This window comes from Solea senegalensis, linkage group LG10, assembly GCF_019176455.1.
Source record: "Solea senegalensis isolate Sse05_10M linkage group LG10, IFAPA_SoseM_1, whole genome shotgun sequence".
Classification (NCBI taxonomy): Eukaryota; Metazoa; Chordata; class Actinopteri; order Pleuronectiformes; family Soleidae; genus Solea; species Solea senegalensis.
In genome coordinates, this window is record NC_058030.1 from 1,273,845 (window position 1) to 1,288,259 (window position 14,415).

The 14,415-nt window shown below is 40.8% G+C and overlaps 1 protein-coding gene across 8 annotated transcripts in view; it reads right to left on the reverse strand.

Annotated features, from left to right (window-relative positions):
• Positions 1-304: 304 nt before the first annotated feature.
• mical2b (microtubule associated monooxygenase, calponin and LIM domain containing 2b) overlaps positions 305-14,415 on the reverse strand; it is a 45,750-nt gene continuing 31,639 nt past the window's right edge. For 7 of the 8 annotated variants that reach the window (XM_044035808.1, XM_044035804.1, XM_044035807.1 and 4 more), the window contains 12 exons: positions 8,222-8,320; positions 7,147-7,197; positions 6,493-6,608; positions 6,132-6,314; positions 5,889-6,034; positions 5,440-5,807; positions 4,380-4,453; positions 4,182-4,271; positions 3,713-3,806; positions 3,174-3,279; positions 2,998-3,071; positions 305-2,324 (listed from right to left, as the gene is read on the reverse strand). In XM_044035808.1, coding sequence (XP_043891743.1) covers positions 2,101-2,324; positions 2,998-3,071; positions 3,174-3,279; positions 3,713-3,806; positions 4,182-4,271; positions 4,380-4,453; positions 5,440-5,807; positions 5,889-6,034; positions 6,132-6,314; positions 6,493-6,608; positions 7,147-7,197; positions 8,222-8,320 — 1,625 coding nt within the window. In that variant the 3' untranslated portion in view covers positions 305-2,100. Of the gene's footprint in view, positions 2,325-2,997; positions 3,072-3,173; positions 3,280-3,712; positions 3,807-4,181; positions 4,272-4,379; positions 4,454-5,439; positions 5,808-5,888; positions 6,035-6,131; positions 6,315-6,492; positions 6,609-7,146; positions 7,198-8,221; positions 8,321-10,575; positions 10,726-14,415 lie in introns of those variants that run through there. The other variant, XM_044035809.1, reaches the window with a different exon arrangement.

Sequence of the window (14,415 nt, forward strand, 5' to 3'; positions counted from 1 at the left end):
TATATTTTCAGATATCACATTTTTACTGTGCAGTTTTTTACTCAATTTTTCCCTATTTGAAATACATATTTAACATTTTATTCATTTTTCTTAACTTACTTTTTCAAATTTAAAAATTATTAAATCCACATATTTTCTGCATTGCAAACATTGCATCGATCACTGTAAATACCCAAATAATGACACCATTTCCAAAATATAAAGTGTTATTGTGCATTGGTTTAGTTTTATATCTTTCAAAATAAAAGCTGAATGAGGGCAGCTCATAAAAAACCAGCAGGCATTTGGAAATGTTATAAAAAGTGTTAAATTCATTTTTATTAAAGATTTTTTTTTAAATAAAATTCAAACCATCTGAAGCAGGATAAAACCAAAATACAAAGAGGAAAAAAAAAATCACATTTGTTTTAAATCATGAAAATATAAATTAGTGTTTCGTTAATGTTTCATCATCAAAGTATCACATTTCAACATGTTAATATTCCTTTTTCCGCAGGATTAAGACTCTTGTAAACACACTCACAGTTGAACATGACAGTAGTTAAAGTTAAAGGAAACCTGTGAGTCGTCATATTTCTGACCATGACGCAGCAGAAAAGCAGGACGCCACAGTGACGTCACAGACACCAGACACGTGTGTTATAAAAAAAAAGCTGATAGAACCACATTTCCTCAGTGTCCGTTTAGTGTCCATGTGTAAATACAACTGAACTCTTATTTGTTCCAGAACAAAGTGAAAAAAAGTTAAATATATAACGACAAATAAAACGGCTACAAAGTGACAAGACTGTGAGTTACACACAAACACACACACACACACACAAAGCAGAACTCTGTAAAGAAATGACACAAACAATGAAAACATCCAGTGAAGGTAAAAACGCTGACACAGCAGGTTTGGTTTATATTCACACATGACCTTAAAGGTCCAGTGTGTAATATTGTGAGGTTTTATTGGCGCTAAATAAATGGAATATACTCTGCATATTTGATGATGTACGAGCCTATAATCGCATTTAAAATAAAAAAATAATTTACAATATTATGTGGGCTTTATTTGTACTTAAGGGGCGGGGACTTTGCTTGGTGGCGGCCAAGAGTCGTTGCGATAAAGTGTTTATAATCCATTCTGGTATGTGGATGCCACCGTAGTCGCCGACAAGGAGTGTAGTCGCACTTCCCGTCACTACCAGAATCCCAATTTGGTTTGTACAAATGTGCAAAGTTCTACTTCCTGTCAAAAACCTTTGCCCCAAACTCCCCGAAACCGCCCCCGTAAGAGTTTGTAGCCACATTTTCGCACATATTTAAAATAAATCGGGTTGATGTTAAATTCTTAAATACTGTAAATTTAACGAGGAGACAGATGAAACATAGTTGTAGTACCCATAGAGATCATGGGGGGCAGTGTAGGCTGAAGTTGCAGCGAGATGAGCAGAGGACACGAGGGAGACATTTAAGACGGCCACAACTTTTGCCACTTTTTCTTATAATCGATGATTTTCGCTCGTGCTATGGTCCGCGACGATCGCGCGTGTCACAACTGTCACAAAGCGCCGATTCTTCACACTTGATTTGGTGATATGTCGCTGTCGTTGTCCTTAATCGCGCAATACGATAACAATACACCAGGGCAAATATCGGTAGTTTAGTCCCTGCCGGTTTCACTACTTCATGTCTCCTCACGGGGGCGCTGCTCAAATGAACTTGACCGGAAGTTACCTGGCTGAAGAAGAAAGAAAAGATACGTTAAGCGATGCTCCGTCTCACAATATATTGATTGTCACAGAATCGTTGTATCGCGATGTTATTGCTATTGAGGACCATGTATCGTGTATCACATTACGACGCCGTTCCTACGCTTATTATAAACTGTAGTAAAATGGAATACAGAATTCTGTTTCGCAGAAATTTAGCACTTCATTTCTAGAACTTCTCACACCACCGCCCTCTAGTGGATGTATTGCTTAACAACCATGTGAAAAGAAAGGATGGCAGTGATGGTTACAGCATCGACGAGCCTGAAGACCGTGAGCGACATTTATTCCTGATAAAAAACTGCGTCCTGTTGCTTTTAAAATAAATGGTTTCCGTCTCCGCTCACACCGCAGCGTCCTCCGGCCCCCAGCTGTCGTCCGACTGGGCCCAGTGGAGCTCGTAGCCCTTGGAGAGGACCAGACTCTCCAGGTCCCTGTCCTCGTCCCTCTCCTTCAGTCTCTGCTCCTCCAGCAGGGAGACCAGCGTGTCTCGCTTCTCCACCGTCCTCATGATCTCCGTCAGGATCTCCTGCTCCTGCTGGAGCTCCGAGGCGCTCTTCTTTGTGTCTGGAGTAAAAAAAAGCAAGATCAATGGAGAGTCCATTTTAACCACACAGGAAGGCCCTCAGTCGAACCGGGATTCGAACTGGTGTCCTTCCTGCTGTGAGGCAACAGTGCTAACCACTACCTCCACCATGTGGCCCCAGAGTGCACTTATTAAAGGGAAAGTTAAGGTTGAATCACACTCACTTTCAGACAAAAAAACCAATAAATACTAAATTTTTTACACAGACAAAGGGGAGAGATGAAGATACAATGGACGTCACCTCGCTTTAAAGAGACTAAAGTAACACACATTAACATCTCGAGCAGCTTCAGTCGACAATATCTCAGCCATTTCTGCCTGGAAACTTAAAGCCTGGTGTCAGATGTGGACAGCCTGCACCAAACCCCACAGAGAGTGGGGGGGTTTGTCGACCCACTGCTGCCTCCTTCAGTAAGTTGCAGCGAGGCAGCGGCTAACCAGCAGCTCCTGTGTCCTCCTGAGCTAAAAATCACTGATTTTCTCGATGGGATTTGGTGCAGGAGAGAAGAAACTTCAGTCTCGCTGTTAACCAGTGAGATTAAGTGGCAAACATATCTTATAAGACATTGGAGACAAGCTGGTGTAGATTTCACAAAAACCTGAACTCTCCCTTTAAAGTCACGTGTCTCTGTATCAAACGCGTTCATCTCTCACCGTCTGTCGCCATCCTGCACCGGAGCTCCTGCTGCAGGCGACTCTGCGCGTCCTCCAGTTCAAGCTCTTGGGCGCTACGGCAGAGAGGGGTTGTTTGATCAGGGACGTGTGAGTGACCTCTAGTGGGGAGCAGGGTGAATTACAACAAGGATTCTCGCAGAGCGTCAGGTACTCACAAGATCATGAGCTCAGACTCGTAGCGCGCCAGTCTGTTCTTCTCCAGCACGAGTCTGAACCAGGACTGATAGAGCTGGGCCTCGTCGCTGTCGAGGGACGAGGATTCTGGGACGGGAAAGGGAGGAGACGGGGAAGGAAGGAGGGAGAGATGGAGGAATGAATGCAGGAAAGGAGAGAGGGAGAAGGAGCAGGACGGAGAAGAAGAGCGAACAAAAGCATTTCAGTTTCATGTCAATTATGTAACGCACACAGGAAAGGACGTCTGTTCTGTGTCAAGCCCTCAGTGTGTGTGTGTGTGTGTGTGTGCGTGTGCGTGTGCGTGTGTGTGCGTGTGTGTGCATGTGCAGCCATTAACTGCATATGAAGAGCTTTTAACCAGATCAGATCACAACACAGAGCTTTTCCCTCTAAATGGCCTGAGAAACACGGCCACAGCAGAGCAATAAAAGGAGAAGAAGAGGACGAATGAAGCCAGGGCCGCAGGTGTCATGGCGACGGCTCTGTCTCTGTGTCTCATGTCTCTGTGACGTCCACATACCGGTCTCCCCCCTGATGACCTTCTCTATCGTCACTCCTCTCTCCTCCACGTCTCTCTGCTTCTCCCCCACCTCCTCCAGTTGCCTCTGGATCACCTGTGGACACGAGCGTCTGATTTTTACAGTGGACATGAGTTCATTTCCGACGTGGTCGCGGTGACAACATGGCTGCCAGCGGGAACACGAGGGAACACCAGGGAACACCAGGGAACACCAGGGAACACCAGGGAACACCAGGGAACACCAGGATTCACCTGATCCTCCGAGTCTGAAAAATCTAAATCAATCATTTTAACATCACAGAGCTGTTGATCTACTGCTGCCTCCATCAGTGACTTCTGCATTCCACAACCCTGCGTTCAGATTCACCTCAGTGACACAAAGTGGCCACATGAGGCAGCAGTAGACCAGCAGCTCCCGTGTGCCCGTGTGACCCTGGTGTGGTGTTGTACGCGGGTTAGAAACCAGTACCTGAGCTCTGTGGAGTCTCTTCAGCTGGTCTCTTTTGGTCTGCTGGGCCACCGTCTTCTCCTGCTTCCTCCTCTGTCTCTCTGGACACAGCTGGGACACGAGAGACGAGATGGGGATGTTTCAGAAGAACACGTGTGAACATACGTTCATTCATTCATTCATTCATTCATTCATTCACCGGGCACATGACGCACAAACCTTCTGAGTGAACGGCAGGTTTTCATTTTCATCGTCGCTGGATGAAGGCGATTCCACATTTTGTTGACTGGAGGCTAAAAACGGAAAGTTCACGACATGTTAAACACACTTGTGTAAACATGAGCGACATCATCAACGACTGCTGTCCTGTCATTACATCACATGTCATTACATCACATGTCATCACATCACATGTCATTTAGCAGACTCACAATGGAATTGAGTATAATCAGCCAGGGGTGGAGTCAAACTTGCGACCACTCATGCGCACCATGTTTAATGGGAATGTATTTGACAACATGGACATCTTTTTGCAACCAGTGGAGCCCTCTACTGGCTAATCAATATACACTCTTATTCCCTAGCCTCAGGAAATTAACTTATAGGAATTCCTGTAATTTCTTTATCTTCTTTCGAAAAGATCGCATTTTTTAAGGCACTTTTGGTGGAAATGGTTGAAAACTGGCCCAGACATCAGAACTCACGAACAATTTAGCAAAATAAGGCTAATAAGTGGCGCAAAATGGCTGAAAACTCAGTAGGACAAGTACAAAACTAAGTTACGGCAAATTTCACAAAACTTGGTGAAAACATGTCACTGCCCGAGACAAACAGAAAAGTCCATTGGCACCATGGTGTCAACGCAACAGGAAGTCTGCCATTTTGAATTTGGTGTCCACTTTGGGGGCGGTTTGCACATTCTCGCAAATGAACAAACTCGTCTGAGACAAGTTAATCATAGCGACGCAAAAAAAGGGGGCGTCAATTTGTATACAACACATCACAGATGAGAAGCTATTAAAAGGGTTTGCAGATTCAAAGGGGCGTGGCCACGGCAACCATGGGAATTTGGGGAGAGTTTTGCCGAACATGGACCGATCGGCTCGAAACGTCATACAAGACACAAGAAACCGAATCTAAACACGACAGGAAGTCAGCCATTTAGAATGTAGCCGCCATTTTGCACATCAGCACATAAAAGTCGAGGGCATAAAGCCACTCCTCTGTGACCCAATCGTGGTCGTAGTTGGACGTACTTGTACGGTCACAGTGCTCTCACCTTTGTTCCTGAGGTTGGTGAGAAGCGTCCTGATTTCCTTCTGGGCGTCCGGCTCCTTCCCCTCGCTCTCCGACGCCTCCCCCTTCCTCAGCCTCAGGGAGGAGAACAGGTCGAGCCTCCTGCGCGGCAGAGAGCCCATGTCGTCACTGAACACGCCTCCAGAGTCCCTGCGGTTCTTCAGCGACACCTGCTGCAGCAGAGAGGGCAGGTCCCGTCCGGCCCCCCACGCGTCGCCCCCTACAGACGCCCAGCGCTCTTTACACGCCTCCGCGTCTCTGTGCGGAGCCGCGGCGCTGAAGAGGGAGGTGAGGCTGAACGTTCCCTCTGACCTGGGTCTCTGTCTGTGAAGGACGTCACGTTTGGGTCTCCTGGTGAAGACATTCAACATAAAAGTTTAGTTTAGACATACTTATAATGTGCTGTATTTAAAGGGAACGGGCGCGTTTTACATTCTGACTGTGGTGTTGGCGCCGCTGGATGCACTGGTCACACTAAATGTTCTCCTGAAGGCGTTGGCTATGAGCTGGAACGCTGAATGAGAAGAGGCCGGAGTTTGGCTGGAGTCTGCGTGAGGCTTATCTGTCTCTGCTGATCCCTGATAAAACATCAGAGAGCAGGAGGAAAAAAAAAGAAGTGTTATTCTCCTCCTCCACAGAAACAGCAGCGTTAATAAAAATGGTTGAAAAGTCCACCTGGTTTTTATGTTGCCGCGTCGTCTGCTCAGTTCCCTCTGCTGCGACGCCGACGTCCCAGTTTAACAGCTTCTCCTTCTGAGCCAGAGAAATCTTCAGACGCGTCTTTGGAGGCGACGCCGCCGGGTTTTCTTCAGCTCTCTTTTCACTTCTCTCGGGGCAAAGCTGAGAATCTGCTGACGTCTTCAATCCATCGCATGAGAGAAAAGAAAAACAGAATCAGTGTCCGTGAAAGTTCATTTGTGAGTATTTCAACAAAATAGCATGTTTGTTGAATCAACCTTTAAAACTTAGAGAGCGACAGACACAGAGACAGAGACATTGCTAAGCAGTCACTCTTAAATATCTATATTTGATTTACAGCTTCCATCTCTACTGCCGTGATCTCCTCAAAGTCGGCTTCGGGTACGGTCTCCGGTCCGTCTCTGTCCACAGGACGACTCCTGTGGAAGGGTTTGATGAACATCAGAGGGAAGGCTGTAGATACAGACACAACACAAACCACGTTAGATTTTTTATAATAATGGAGCATTCAAAGTACAAAATATTATTACATTACCATTAAAATATATAAAAAAAATTCTTTATCATTTCATTGATATATTAACGGTTATGGACTGAAAAGATCAACATATGTGTATATATACACAGTATATATACACATATATATATATGTTCACTTCACATTGAATTTGAGAAACATTTGATAAATAATCAACAATAGCCATCTTTTCTAACAAAACTACACTGTAAGTAAAAAAAATATATAAATAATGTAGATTTTGACGCCATTTTTTGATTAAAATTTTTTTAGGTACAACATATTTTATATTTTATAACATCAGAACAACAAACAATGAAAAAAGTAACATTCACCTGTTTTAATAGGCTTTCAAGAGAACAACCCTGACCTCTAGTGTTAGAGATATAGCATTACAACATAGATTAAATGCACGCCGCAGTTTGTTGAACAAAAATTCTACAAAAAAGATTATTAAAAATCGGAGACACTTACTTGCTCGAATCTTCTTCCTCCACCGATGATTGGATTTGACGTAGCTGTGATCTACAGAGATGAGACACATGGGGGCGCTGTTTGTAACTCAAGTTACTCACACTGAAATTAACATTTAACTCCAAACAATGACAAAATAAAAAACAAGTTGCAAGTTATTTTTACATCGCTTTTAGTCACATTTACAGCAATATTTGCAAATGGACATAATAAGAAAAAAATGACGCTAAACTTTGTTCTGGCTCCTTTACCAATATTCAAATATATTTAGATAAACAGATTAATCAGATTACATATCAGATTTTAAGGTTTTGATTTCAGAAATTTGGATTTAAACATTTTATACGCAAACAAAAAACAAAAAAATCTGACGTAGATATTGACAATTTTTAAATTTAAATTTACATACCACAGATTTTAAAATTTAGATTTAAAAATATAGATTTAAACAATTTAGACATTGTGTAGATTGTAACTTTTTTTTATAATTAGGTTAAAATAAAAATGATTTAAAATGTTTTGATATAATGTAGATTTTAACATAACTTCAGTTTTAAATGTAAAATGCTAAAAAATGATTAAAAAATGTTTTAGATAAACATGTAGATTTTAACATTTGGATTTAAAAGTTACATTTTAACATTCAGATAAGATCATTTGTTAGTTCTGAAAAATGTTACATTTTTCATGGAACCAAGTTTCGAATTAACTTGATATTATTATTATTATTATCATTATTATTATTATTATTATTATTATTATTATTATTATTATTATTATCATTATTATTATCATTATTATTTATTATTATGTATTTTTAAGTTTGCACATTGCTGTAAAAGTGACTTAAATAAACCTTTATTATTTCATTACATTCAACATGAGCAACTTCACCAACAGCGCCCCACACAGGTGGAGTCACACAAGTAACTCACTCAGGGAAAATGAGAATTAAACCCATTAAATAATGATTAATCCTTTGCAGAAAGACACAGACACTGTTTTCTGGCCTTTAAACCTCAACACACTTCTCATATTTTGGGTTAAAATCTGAAAACAGGAGCCACACACTGACCTTTGGCGCCACCTGACGCTGTTGTGTCCTCACCCGGATCCTCGGCGTGCATCTCCGAGTCTTGCTCGAGTTGCTGTGGAAGCAAACCTGGAGCCACACCTACGAATAACATCAGTATAGGTTGTTATTATTCTTTAACTACAGCAAAATTGATGATTTTCCTTTATAAAAATGATTGTTTCATGCAAACTATCTTCCATGGATGTACATGGATACACAAATCTGCTCTTGTTTTTAACTTTCAAAGAGATATTTCAGGTTTTTTTTATAGTGGTTCTATGAGGCACTTATTACGTCCAGCTAAATCGAAGACGCTTTCAGTCAATATTTGCCACTTCAGCTCGCTGTGAGACGGCCTTTTCTGACTGAAAACTCAAATTTGTGTCACTCTGTAGGCCGCTCGCTCGCTCGCTCTCCCGACACCAAAGCCCGTAGTGAAAATCGTCGATTTGACATCACGGCACACACGAGTCGTTTCATTCACTGCTGCTTTTGTCTGTTTGCACAGATTTTCCTTATTTACGAAACATAATGGCAGTAGACCAGCAGCTCTGTGTGCCGGCGAGCTAAAAACGCTGATTTTCTCCATGGAGTTTGGTACTGGAGATTGTTTGTGAGATTGTGCGATACCTCATACAATCACACTGTAAAACAATACCCAAACAGAATGATCACTTTTCTTTTTGAAAATAATCAATAATTCTATAAACAGAAAAACCACAGACATAAAAAAAATATTATGAATATGACAAAACAGAGAGTTACTCACAGAATAATGAAAATCCTCCAAAATCTGGATCAAACCTTTGTTTTTCTTTACACATCCATACATTATAACTCGCGGGACTGACGTCGTCACTTTGGCTCATTTCAGTTTAGCGACTTTGTTTACATGGACAGCAATAATCTGATATAAACCAGATTAATAAACCAGTCTGATTAAGACACCGCCATGTAAACAGGATAATCTGATTGAGCCAAATAAGGTTATAGATTAATAATAGTCTGTCCCTTTTCTTGCTGACTATGTCCACTGCTGTGGAAAACACCATTCTAACCTATAACCTTATTTGGGTTATAGATTCAGAATAAGGTAAATAGTCGTATTACTGGTTTCCATGTAAAGATTATGCTCTGTAACATGTGAACGGGAATATGGAATATTCCTTTGGCAACTACTGGAAATATAATCTGAATAATGCCAGTAATCAGATACATACATAGAGACCAATACTATGTGAACACTGTCATTCTGATATTAACCAGGCTAAAACAATCAAAGAGAACATTAATCAGATTATTGTCTTCAGAATCAGAATAAAATCAGTAATTGGATAATGTGTCCATTTAAAGCAATGTTCTGATGTTAACCAGGCTAGTTAATCTGAACATTAATCAGATTAAGACACACAATATATACTAATTTTAGTCACATGATGAAGATCTGTGAATGATTTAATCAGATTATCGTGTGCGATTGGAGTCATAATCTAAATTATGTCTTAATCAGAATAAGGTCACTAATCGTGTCTTACGTGTCCATGTTAACCAGACTTCTTAATCTGAATATTAAGACACACACTATAGTTTTAATCTTAGTCAGATGATGAAGATCTGTGTATGATTTAATCAGATTGTCATGTGCCATTGGCGTTTCCACAGTAGGGGAACATAATGTAGGCGTGAGAACAGGAATAAGGATAGAAGATTCTATCAAGGACCCTTGTAAATATCATCAATGTGAACAATGTCGTAATCAGAATAAAGTCACTGAATAAAGTCAGAAGAAACCAAACCCAGAGGAAAGGACAGAGAAGATTTGACAGGACATTCACTTCACTTGTGTTCAGTTTTTACCTTCAGTCACTTTAGCTGAAAAACATTACATTATTTCACATTAAGGCCGTTATTTTCCCCCCTTTTTTTCCCGCAGCGACGTGAAATAACGACGATTAAAAAAAGCCACGTGACTAACAAACCCACCGCTGTGTCGTCTGACACCGTTACGGCACAAGTTAATAAAAGCTCTGACTGTGAAAATGTCACACGTACATTAGGAGTGTGGGGTTATATCAAATTAGCAGAGGTGGGAAGATGATTTTTGATGGAAGTTGTTAATTTTACGTGTGACATTTAACATAATTTGTGCCACTTCCTCAACCAGATTAATCACTTATTATGCGATTCACTTCACTGGGCAACAAAGGACGAAGCAAATTTACGTATGAAATCAAACTTGATTTATTGTTCTTGTGATGTATTTACAGCTCATAAATAATCATAAATTAAGCAACTTTTACAGTGATTGTCAAAATAGAAAACAAAACTGCTGACCTGGCCTGTGTCGAGACAAAAACAAACAAACAATAAAGGCAAAAAAATAAATAAAAATAAAATAAATGTGCAAGAAGTAGCTACATGATCAGCTGCTGATCTCCCGAAAAAAGTCTACGAGGAACATGAGAGAGATCTGGAGAAAGGTTCTGGTGTGGGGGGACGTCCTTCTGCAACAGAGGGAACCACAGACAGACCACAGACACGTGGACACAGACGTTAGCCTCTTTTGTCATCCACCCACTTTAGTGGGGATCTGCGACAAATTCGACCTCCGATATTGAGATAACGCGACGTTTTGATGATCGGCAATTTTTAATCTGAGATAAATCAGATCGTAGAATCTTTGGGTTTGTTCTAGGAAGTAAGAATATGTCACCAGGGGGCGACTCTGGTCATCAACCCTCTTATGTAGTGATCTGCGATAAATTCAACCTCCAATATTGAGATAACGTGACATTTGGAAAGATCAGGAAAAGATCAGATCTTAGAATGTGCAGTATGTAAAAAAGTGGATGTTATCTTGAGGTTTGCTTGGTGAGGCCAACTCGGAAGTGAGAATATCCCAAACAGCCACCAGGGGGTGACTCCATTGGCTGCAAAAAAAGGCTTCTACTTTTCACCTAATTTACATGACGTAACTTTCATCAGCCACCGACTTGCACAAAGGTCCGTGATAAAAACGACCGCCAATATGGAGATAATGCGATGTTGCAGTTTATCCGCGATCTCAGATAAAACTCATGATTTTTCAAAAAAATATCAGATCTTAGAATGTGTAGTGTAAAGTGGGCGTAGACCTCAGGTTTGCTATAGAATATATAATATAGCCACCAGGGGGCGACTCCATTGACCTAAAAGAAGTCACTTTGAATTGAAATCTATGGCAAAATTAGCTTCCACATGTAATTTTCGTCAGTTGGCGTTTTTCAGCGATCTAAGATAATTTGATAATTTTCAGGTTTACTTGGTGAAGTTAACTATGAAGTAAGAATATATCACCAACAGCCACCATGGGGTGACGCAAATTTCCTCACTCGCCCACTTCGGTGGTGATCTGCGACAAATGCGACCATGGTTTGGTTGTTTTTCCACGAATCCAAAATAAATCGATGATTTTTACAATGTTTTAGATTTGCTTGTAAGAAAAATAGATTTAATATGCAATCATGCAATAATTTTATATAAAGAAAAAAAATACCTTCTTAGGTTTAGTTTACACCATGCAACACATCAACTGTTAGCGTTTACTGCATGCCATACCCTGGACTCATGCTGGTCTGTGACTGGTTAATCTGGGTTAGGGAAGAAGTGGGAGTGGTAACTGAACTACAGAGGCAGCCAATGCAAAAGCAACAAAACGATGTTTTTTTAAATGACTGAAGGCGGCCAATCATCACCTTCCCTGCTGGCGGGAATCAGCCAATCAGAGGGTGCAGCATTGGAAACTTGAAACAGACTGAACAAAATGAAGTGAACAAAGGAGGAGAAGATTAATCTGAGAAACGATGGAGAAAAACGAGAGTGTTGAGGCGGTGTCGGAAAACAGGATGAAGATGGAAAATGAAAAGCTGAAAAAAGTCAAAAGACAGACGTTGGAATAATGTCGAAAAGAGGCAAAGAACATATTCCGTGCATTTTCCCGAAATGGTCCCAAAACTTACACAATTCAACCAGTGAGAGATGAATTCACCTCTGGAGTCATCAACAACATAAAAAAAACAAGAAAATAAAGAAGCAACAAATCCAATAAAAAAACAACAACAAAGTGAAAAACATTTGGCGAGTCGAGAATATTCAGTATTCTGTCGGCACATTTTGGTTAAAACTGAACTTCAGATTGATTTTGCAACTAAAATTCGAACATTGATATGGAAACCTGAACTCTTTCTGGAAAATATTTAACATAAAGTGAGTAAAAGGACTTGCTAAATGTATGTCTTAAAGGTGATATATGTAAGAAATGTATATTATTAAGACATAAAATGTTTGCGAGAATTCAAATACTGCAAACCGTGTATACGTTGTTTTTTTTTGTCTGTTGCCCCGCCCACAAACGTCTCAACCGGAGGGAAAACAAAATGAGGAAACTTTTCTTTTCCAAATTTGCTTCTATCATACGCTTTGGCAGTGAATATTTAACATAATGTTTTTACAGTCGATTACTGTCGCCATGTTGTAATAATTCTCCACTGCACACTTATTCACAATAATGAACCAAATCAGTTCAACGTTTATGTCAAAATAAAACAGACAGTGGTGTTTGTGGTTATACGTAAACACAGTGTAAGTGCAGTGTCATATTTATGTATTTTGGCAAATCTATGTAAGACTTGAAGTTTGCTCCAAAGTTTGTTATAACTTATTTATCACCTTTAAGAGTAAAGATCTATTTTTATAATTTAAAGAAAAATCCAAAATAAACTTCTAAAAGTTCTGTTAACACTGTTTTGGCATTTCCATTGCACAGCTCTGTGGGACTGAGTTCAAGTGCAGCAGGCAAATATGCAGAGTCACTCAGTGCGTTTACATGCATGTTCCAATCCGGTTTCAGTCCGACTAAAATCGAGCTAGTCTTAGTCGGACTAACATACCTGGGTAGTCTTTCTTCAGACAACACGGAAATTTGCATCACGATTAACACGTACAGCAGCTACGAAACATACAGAATCACAAAGCACGATCCATCTCGCCGTTCACGGTTTGCTTTTCTGTGACGTAAAGGTCGCCAGGAAACTGATTCAATACGTACTAGCTTGTAGAGTGATACAGCGCCACCTACGGAGGCCTGTACACTCGAACTTGGCAAGTTGTCCCGTCATAGTCGGACTATGGCCTTGGCTCGGTTAAAATGCACATGTAAACGTTCTGAGTGAAACGTCGGAAATTCCGATGTTCCATTTTAGTTTGGTGAAACCAACGCAGTCAAGATGGCGTCCGAGGTTAGGATCAGTGGGCGTGTTCCAGGCTCTTTCAAGTTCCTTTAACAAGCTTCTCATTGGCTGTTCTGAGCCAGACTTGACCAACCGATCACCGAGACCAACAATTGGGTCAGATTTCATGAAGGTGAGACCTTTCAAGTGCATTATCAGCAGCACTGGAACAGACCCCCGTGATTCGACACAGTTCAACACGACAGTCAACAAATATTCTGAGCTAATAATCTGGGACAGACGAGAGCTGCAGCGTTTTATTCATACCTCACCTTCAAGTTAGTTGAGCTTTCTTTACGTGCTAAGTGGCTAAGATCTGTTTTTTCAGACATGTTTTCAAGGAAAGCAAGAGTCAGTTTCTCAGGCTGGTTCTCACACCAACCCGGTGTGTCAGTACCTCATATAACCAACCTTAACCAACCCTATATACTAAATACTTTGTGAACACACAATACAGCCAAAGAGATTATTTGATAGAAGGCTTTGTGTCGTGTTGTGCTACAACTGAACAAAAAAACTGTACTAAATATAAGCTGTGGACGTTAAACAAGTTTAAACTGCTTTACAAAATACTGAAAATACAAAAAGTAACAAAAAATAGTGATAATAATGACCATCGCATTAGAATGGAATGTACCAAGTACTGGTATTATTTGGTGTCAAAAATATGATCATCTATGAACCAGAGAACAAACTGAAATCCACCTGGTTTCCTGACATGTAAACTGGCCCGCCCCCTCCACGTTAATCCCTCTGCCTATATGAGCTGCTGTTGGACCAGCTGGTTCTCCTGGTAGATCTGCCCCAGCACCTCGTGCATCATGCAGAGCAGAGGGCAGCCCAGGCTCAGCAGCTCATACAGGAACATGTAGTCACGAGAGCAGCTCCGGACGTGGGAGCACGCGGCTGCCAAAGAACCACACACAC